At 48.0% G+C, this 8,789-nt stretch overlaps 2 protein-coding genes across 2 annotated transcripts; both read left to right on the forward strand.

Annotated features, from left to right (window-relative positions):
• The first annotated feature begins 1,896 nt into the window (after positions 1-1,896).
• Positions 1,897-3,042, forward strand: LOC6601665 (uncharacterized protein CG32395). Its single transcript, XM_002026694.1, has 2 exons — positions 1,897-2,835; positions 2,890-3,042. Exons 1-2 carry the CDS (start codon positions 1,897-1,899, stop codon positions 3,040-3,042), a joined length of 1,092 nt encoding a protein of 363 aa, XP_002026730.1.
• A 1,190-nt stretch (positions 3,043-4,232) lies between these two features.
• LOC6601664 (eukaryotic translation initiation factor 4E1) lies at positions 4,233-5,293 on the forward strand. Its single transcript, XM_002026693.2, has 4 exons — positions 4,233-4,585; positions 4,660-4,759; positions 4,834-4,921; positions 4,991-5,293. The coding sequence occupies exons 1-4, from the start codon at positions 4,263-4,265 to the stop codon at positions 5,149-5,151; spliced, it is 672 nt and encodes a 223-aa protein (XP_002026729.1). The 5' UTR covers positions 4,233-4,262; the 3' UTR covers positions 5,152-5,293.
• Positions 5,294-8,789: the final 3,496 nt, after the last annotated feature.

Genomic DNA, 8,789 nt, shown 5'->3' on the forward strand with positions numbered 1-8,789 from the left:
GTGCCACCGCAGACAAGACAGTGAGTGCCCTGCCGCGCCGTGTCGTCCAGCTCGGGCTGGTTGGCCTTTAAATGTACATAAATTCCGGGGCAGGCAGCGTGAGTAATGAGAGCTTAATAAGGCGTCATTGGCATATTTTAAAGGAAGGAACAGCAGGGGCAGGGGCAGGGGCACGAGCAGGAGGAGGGGCAGGAGCAGGAGCAGAAGCGCCGCAGTGTATGTTTCATAATTTACATATTGCGAAAATATTTATGCTCATTAAATATGCGCGCAATAAATGTGAGTGCAACTGCATCTGAAATTGTTGCTGGCTTGTTTGCAAATTTCATAAATCACCGATGTTAAAAGCGATGTTGTACTGCTGTTTCTGTTTCTGTTTCTGTTTCAGGGGCTTCTGAATCTGATTCTGCTCCTGCTGACGATGATGGGTTGTCTGTCGAAGCAGCGGCAGCGGCAGCGGCAACGGCAGAGCCAGTGCCAGTGCCAGAGGCGGTATCATATGCCATATCCTGTGGAACAGCATGGCACAGATAGGAAGTGGGTTATAGATGGATGGTGTCGCAGTAGCATTCACAACCATCTGCCTTGTCTTGTTTACACATGTTCCAAACGCAAATGAGCCGTGAAACGCTGATAATGCAACAAACTGACAATTGACGATTCAACACATTTGTCTCCATTTCCCCGGCGGCAGGAGGCGGCAAGAGGCGGCAGTGGCAGGCTTTCCTGGGCCTCCATTGAATTTTTGTAAAAATTAAGTTTATCAAAATTTTTTCGCAGCTTCCGCATGAGTGTGTGCCCCCGACTCCTGATCTGCATCCGGTCGGTTCGTCTGTCTCTCTCTCTGCGTGTGACTGCCCTTTGTTTTCCAGTTTTCCAGTTTGCCGGCCACAAAGTTCTGTTTACTTTGTTCCTTCACCTTCTCCTGCATCCCCTCTCCAATGCTCGATATGGCCGATAGAGTCATCCAATCTTTGAGCCCCAGCCGTCTCTCTCTCTCTCTCTCTCTCTCTCTCTACACATATACATGTATCAGTTTTCTCCCGCCCCGCTGTTCTCGCCGTTCGACAGCATTAAAATATGCCAATAACAGTGCACTGACGATGCAGGTTTCCCCGGCACTCAAATGATGCCGTCGCCCATCAAAATAAGCTGCCAGAGAGAGGAGAGGACTGCCACTGGCCGTTGGCCATGGAAGAGCTCATGCATGTCAGGGGCGGGACCGGGGCAACGCCCATCGGACAATGGCGCGAAATGTGTAACGGAAACCACAGGCGAGTGCACAGAGAAAGCACATAGTGAAAGGAGATCGAAGGATTGAGACCAAGTCCGGCTCCCGGCTCCCGGCTGCCGACTCCCGGCTACCAGGTCCGGGCTCAATAATGCAGACAATAAAATTTTAACGTAAATGTTGCGTAATTAAATGTGTTGCCCGCAGAGCAGCGTAAAACGAGATTGAGATTGTTTTTCCTCCATATTGTCCGATGAGAAAAGAGAGATATGCGATGGCCTGGTGAGGCAGCGGTACTCGTAAAGTCCTCACCGAATCGGTTTAAGGAATTCGCACCACAACTCACAGTGAATTCAGGTTAATGGAATTGAATGTCGCAGGGCAAGAAGCACTTGTACACTTTAAACTGAAGACTAAAGTCCCCATAGTAATGCTGTCTGTCTGTTATTTGGAATGGAATGCCACACTTTTAGGCGTTCGAGGAACAACCACAAGCTGCGATGTGGTCATCGCCATAATATCGATTAAGCCATCAAAACTTCGACCGCTTATTAATGCGCGTACATCAACGCTAAAGTGCGGTCATAATTCAAACGATGACACGGCCCTCTGTCCGGATATGGAGCTGCCTGCTGCCACAGTCCCCAATGAATAGTATCGGCACGATGAGGAAAGTGAATTTACTCAACCGCTGCACTCGGCTCTTCCTGTTTTGCATCGTAATGCTGACCCAGCTCTGTGGCCTGACCACATTCGTCTACGATTTGAAGCGGGAACGCATCTATCAGTCCAATACTCTGAGGGCGTATTCCATATTTGTTCTAGTGGTCCTTACAGCGACCGTTATGTCCAACGTCTACTATATGATCATCCAGGAAGCAGATTTGTCGCCCCTGATTGGATATTACGTTATTTTGGTGGTCCGTGTACAGAACCTAGTGTACAGTGGGGAGTGCGTGCAGCTGCTGAATGAAATGCTGAGGCTGGTGGGGCAACTGCAGACGATGGCCAAGCATCCGAATATCTTCCGAGGGCGGCATCTACTGCTGCTCGTGCTGGCCCTTCACACTCTCGTACGGTCTCTTATAGCGGCCATAGATCGGGACACCAGGCAAAATATCATCTTACTGCTCATACCTGCCGTTCTAATGGCCTTCCTGCTCCAGATCACGATCAACATCTGCCTCTTTGTGGTGCTCATTGCCTGCTACCAGGAGCTGCACCTGTGCACCCGGCGGATATCCAATGATGTGGCCAAGGTACGACGGGCTCAGCCGCTGGACGGTGTCCACCTTTCGGTGCTGGTCGAGCAACTTCGGGGTCTGACAGAGGAGCTGATTATGCTCCGATCGAAGGTGTTTCACATCTCTCGACGGCTCATCAAGCACTTTCGATTCCACTGGCTGTGCGCAATGGTGCACGGACTGATACCCTTCGTATTCATCACAGCCATCGAGCAGCGGGATCTCTATTTCATGACCACTTCTGCGCTGAACATAGTGTTCTACTTTACAATTTTTGAGATGTTGTCATGGGAATCTCGGTTGTCGCGCAGTTTCTGGCACTTTCACTTGACCAACTATCAGCCGAGCTTCGACAGAACGGTGAGTCATCCATAAGGATCAACAATTCCATTCCATTCCATTCTATATTCACAGATAGATGTGTTGATACACCAGGAAATCAGTGAGCACATCAAAATATCCGTCTATGAAATTACGCTGGACATGAAATTCCTCTTCAGAGTGCTATCCATTTCCATCTTCTTCATTTTCGTGAACACGCAGAGCTACTGGCACCGCCACCGTTAGCTGCCCTGCCAGATGGTATATGTGTCTATCGGTACATGTACCTCCTGAGATATATAAGCACTTTATTTCCATTTTCAGCTGTCAAATTAAAGTCAGGAAGACATTGTTCCTACTTTTCGATATTGTCGCCTTTGTCGCCTCGTCCTTTATTAGCATTTTGGGCTGTCACGCTATCGCAACTCTTGTGCTATGTTGTGCTCTGTTCTGCTCTGCTCTGCTCTGCTCTGCTGTGTACTGTGTGCCAGTGTCAATTGCACAAGTCAAAAACTGCCTCATAGATGACTTTCCAGATACTTTGCCGGCAATTACGTTGCCGTTTCATTGTTCCTCGAACTTGGGGCTCAAGCTGGGGGCTGAGGGGTTCGAACAAGCTTCATAATATTTTCACTTTTATGGCAGGCTACATAAAAGACGACAGCTCTGGCAATGGCAACGGCAACGGCAACGGGCAGCGCTGGCAATAGCAACAACATCATCATTATCAACACCATCAAAGCGCCAAGAAGGAGAGGTCTACCTCGGCAGGACCTGCTGCTCTGGTCCTCCTCCGGCCCGCACTCAATTGTCGTAAAATCCTAGCAAAAAAAGAAAAGAGCGAGAGAGAGAGAGCGAGAGCGAGAGTAGGAGAAGCAGCACAGCAAAGTGTGAGTGCGTAAATTTTACGCTCTCTGGACTCGGCCTGGGAGTCGGAGACGGAGTCGGAGTCGGAGTCGCTCAAGTGTCCTTCCATTCTGTGTCATAAAATTAACGCTTTATATGAATGAAAGCATAAGGCGCTCGATTTTTATCACCAAGGCCAACAAGATGGCAATGAACGAGCTGAGCTCCAAGGCACTCGTGGCTCATGAGAGCATAAAAAGTTTAGAGTTGAATTAGAAAGACGCCAAGAAAGAGGGGAAGAAGAGTGCTTAAGGATGCCCCCAACGAGTGTCTAATTATTTACGTGCAATGAAAGTTATGAATTGGGGGCACTGAATGTCAGCGATGACAGAGCAAACACACACAACTACTACGTGTACATACGTCCCAATACCCTTTGGAAAACTTCTCCACCCCATCCATAGCTCTCTGCCTTTTCTGTCAGATAGTCGTTACTCTGGGATTTTTTCAGTATAATACTGTAGACACACGTTGAACACACAAATATTTCAGCTGCTCTGGAATTGAATTTAAAATTAAACACACTTATCGTTTCTCTCAAACAAAAAAACTCGAGCGTGATGAACACCGATTTCAAATTGGTGCGCAAAACGCGCAACACAACGTGCTCCACTTCCAGCATAGAGCTCACCATCCACGGATCGCCGATGGATCCAGTTGCTCCTGGGATGAAGATGGTCAGTTCGGCTGTCAAACATCCGCTGGAGCACACCTGGACGCTCTGGTACTTGGAGAGCGATCGCTCCAAGTCCTGGGAGGAGCTGCAAAACGAAATCACTAGCTTCGACATGGTCGAGGACTTCTGGAGCCTGTACACCCACATCAAACCTCCATCGCAGATCCGATTGTGCAGCGATTATTCTTTGTTCAAGAAGGGCATACAGTGAGTACTCGCTTGTGAGATCCGCTTGTTCGGGCAGAGTTCTAGCTATAGTCATCCATCCAATGTCACCCCAGACCCATGTGGGAGGATGAGGCCAACAAGTTTGGCGGACGCTGGGTAATCACTACGAGCCGTCGCAGCAAGCTGGAGCTGGACAAGCTCTGGCTGGATGTGGTAAGTATCTCGAGGAAGAGCTTTGTGTCTGTTGGCTGTCATATCTAGCCCTCGACTCTCCCGACTGTCGACAGATTCTAATACTGATTGGCGAAGCCTTCGAGCACACTGAAGAAATCTGCGGCGCTGTCATCAACATGCGCGGCAAGCAAAGCAAAATTTGTACGTATCAATAGCCGCCTACTATTCCAGGACTGCTACCGTAATTCCCCCCCGCCTCCTCTTTGACAGCTGTTTGGACTAGCAATGGACAGAACGAGTCGGCAATCGTTCATATTGGACTGAAGCTGCGCGAAACGTTGAAACTGCCGCCGCTCCAGATGAAGTACCAGCTGCACAAGGACTCGATGACCAAACAAGGATCGTCGGTCAAATCGGTTTACTCCCTCTAAACCAGCCGGCCGGTCGGCCTACCCAGTGGCCCATGCCACTACCCGAAAATTTTTGGTCTAATTTTCGAATTTCTGTAAATACATAAAGTACATAAAGTTTTACCATGTGTAAAGCCAATACTGAAATGCTAAAATGCTGAAATGCTGTCTTTAAGGTGCGGTGTGCGTCCCGAGGGCTCCTTGGGCGCGGCTCTCTTCACGCTCCACAAAATGTTATGCAAACATATGCCGCACCGGAGCGCAAATAAAATGGTTTATATCCACTTACAGTTTGTACTTTTGGGTCGAGCAAACTAACTAAAATTTCGCTGCAAGTGCACAGTGACTGCAAAAGATAAACGTCCACTTGGCGCGCTTGGCTGGCCGAGCGAAAAACAAAAGACCCCAAAAGGGTCAACAATGGAGGATTGTCCGTGTCTGTATCCGTGGCCTGGTGTCCTCGTGTCCTGGTGTCCTGGTGTCCTGATATCTGGAACTGGCGTCGAGTGCCGGCGCAAACTGGAAACAATTGAATTTTGATGAAAGGCCACAAAAAGCCCGTGAAGACCATTCAAATTCATTCAAAATAAGAGCCAGGCCAGGGAAATACTCGTACCTTTAAGGATCCGGATCCAACCGAAAAATTTGTAAAGTGCCAACAACATTTCAATCAACATTCAAATGGCAACGGCACGTGCCACTCCAGGGCAGACGCAGACTGCAACTTCATTATGATCAACTTTAAGCTGACAAAACTCATCTCTAGGATTGGGACTCCCCTGTGTCCCAGCTCCCAGCCCCACGCTCCTCGTCGACTGCATTTTATGGGCTCAGGTGGCGGTAGGTAACATGGGGAGCTGTTAAACCGAAACCGCATCAAAACCGCACACGTCCCACATGGCATGCAGCTACTTTCAGCACTCGCTTTCAACCTCTCTGCCTCTCCGCCTCTCGGGCTCCCGGGCTCCTGGGCTCTCGGCCGTGGAAAAGCCACCTATCCGCCCACCCACATGCCGCGTTCTTACACCTTTGACATATTGCCAGGGCAGTGGCAGTGGCAATGCCGAAGGTACAGGTAAAGGTACAGGTGGGACATGGGACATTCACATATGTGGAGGCGGAGCACAACACCGCAAACTTTTTGCCCTTAGACGAAAATTTACAAATTAGTTGCTCGAAACGTGACATCGAGAATGTTGCAGTTGCACTTGCAGCAGCAGCAGCAGCAGCAGCATCAGCATCAGCAGTATCTGGCTTTGGTCTGTGTCTGTGTCTATGTCTCTGTCTGCGTCTGTGTCTGTGTCTGTCCCTGTGGCTGCTGTAATACCAAAAACTTTTGCAACATGCTACTTAATTAGGAAATAAATAAATTAGGCTGTCTTATGACAGATGCGAGTGTAAGTGCAAAAATTGGTCATCATTTGCACCAGGGGAGTGGAAGCATGAGCGAGAGCAGGGGAAGGGACAGGGGCATTTCATTTCAAATTCATTGCCTTTTCACTGCCATTCGAATGAAGAGCTCTGGCAATTGGTTATGTAGGTCAACAAGAAGCACTTCGGCTGGTTATCGATGTTACTTCATCATAAAAAATTATACATTATTCGTATACAAAGAGAAATGGAAATCGAAGTCGAAGCCGGGACCAGAGCCATCTCGATTAGCTCGGTTATAGTCCTCGGTATATCCTCCCATCGGCCATCGGCCATCGGCCAGCGGCCATCCCCATCTCCATCTTTCTCATGCATATATCAACACTTTACGGATAGCTGGGAGAAACCACACTCTGCTCCAGCTCCAGTTCCAGCTTTGGTTTTTATGGCCACACCAGCTGGAAGCTGGACAAGCACTATGGTGCTTGCGCTACATCCCCATCCCCATTCCCATCCCCATTCCCATCCCCATTACCATTCACACTCCATCTTCTCCATTGGTCCTGGGCTTTTGTATATTTTGTGTATTGTTTGGGGCTCTCGCGCGCTCGCTGGTTTCGGCTTTTGGTTTGGTTTGGTTTGGTATAGTATGGTCTTCCCTTAGTCTTGTTTTTCTTCTATTTTTTCCTGGCCAAAACAACACTACACAACATAAAAATAAATTGCACTTCTGACACTTGAATACAGTCAAAGAGGAGGATGGAGTGCGAGTGGGAGTGAGAGTTGGTATAGGAGTACCAGTCGATGGAGGTGGAGGTGGAGGTGGAGCAGCCTGCTGTTGCTGCTGCTTCTGCTGCTGCTGCTTGGGCAGCGACACATGATTAAGTGGAGTTTGCGGTTGGCTTTGTTCGGGGAATACGCATGTAAATCTATTTGGGTATACATTATCGTCGTCCAGTTGAAGCTTAACTTTTATCATATAATAAAATGTAATTTTCCAACTCGTAACTCTCTGGTAATTAGAATTTATAGCGAACCAAATCGTTTTTGGCACGCAGTCTCTGCAGTGAAGGGACTATTCTGGGGGATTGGAGGATTGGCTTGGAGGGGTTCTGCTTTTAGCATACAGTACATTTCATTCATTTCCCAGTAACAGAATTTCATTAGCCGCAAAACGAACAAAAGCATGCAACAATTTTTTGCTTAAGGAGATAATATTATATTATATGTATGTGCGATTGTGCTTCGTAGAGAGTGGAGTTTCCAGAGCATTTGAAATGAAATATTAATTTGGAAAATTCCGCATCAAGCTTCGTTTCGTTTCGTTTCGTTTCGGTTCGTTTGGTTTCGGTTGGCTCTTCACAAATTTTTATTATAAATTAATAAGAATTTATGACGCCAACAACAAATGAAACGAAAACGAATAACCCACACACGCACAAACACAGATCATAGCCGCAGGACTGGGCTCCTTTCCAGTGAATCACCTTCAAAGAACGCCCGTGCAATAAGAACGAAGGGATGTCAAGATATTTGTCTACAAATATTATTGCTATTCGAAATGTGTAGTATCTTGGGTTCTGCCTCGTTTCGGTCGGTTCTGTTCCTGCAAAAAATTCTTCTCTGCCAAAAATGCAGGAAAAAATGCGGCCCGACCCGGCCCGGCCCGGCTGGAGTTCGGCTACTGGGTGCTGACTGCTGGCTGCTGGCTCGGTAAATGGTAAATGGAAACGGTCGGGGGTCTGGGGTCTGGGCTCTGGGATCCTCCCTCAAGTTAACCTCGCTTCCATATAATTCTTAATATTTCGCTTCATAAATATGTAAATAAATGCCAACACGATGGTCGAGGAGAGGCCCGGGAGAGAAAAAAACAAAAGAAATCTTGGCCTGCGCCCCTGTAGCCGTACTTTGTTAGCCATTTTCCAGAGATGCGTCAGGACACAAGCACAGACAAGGACACGGATGCGGAGGCGGTGGCGGACAGAGATGCGATAGATGCGTTGTGTGATAGAAACTATAAAGGAATCCCACAAAAACCGCACGGAACTCGCAACGGGATATTAAGCACAAAGTTAGCCACAAAGATTTTCGGACGAAGCAAACTTAATGAAATAAAGCACTCGCTTAGCACACGCACACACACACACACACAGAGAGATCGAATAAATGGGAGGAGGAGGAAAGCAAAGGGGGGATAGGAGACAAAGACCCAAAACCGTAGACGGAACCTTAACCTAAAGCATAAGAAGTCAGTCATGAAAAGCGTACGTGAGCAATGAAAAAGTCGC

This window comes from Drosophila persimilis, unplaced genomic scaffold (genome assembly GCF_003286085.1).
Source record: "Drosophila persimilis strain 14011-0111.01,24,50 unplaced genomic scaffold, DperRS2 tig00000686-arrow-arrow-pilon, whole genome shotgun sequence".
Lineage (NCBI taxonomy): Eukaryota > Metazoa > Arthropoda > Insecta > Diptera > Drosophilidae > Drosophila > Drosophila persimilis.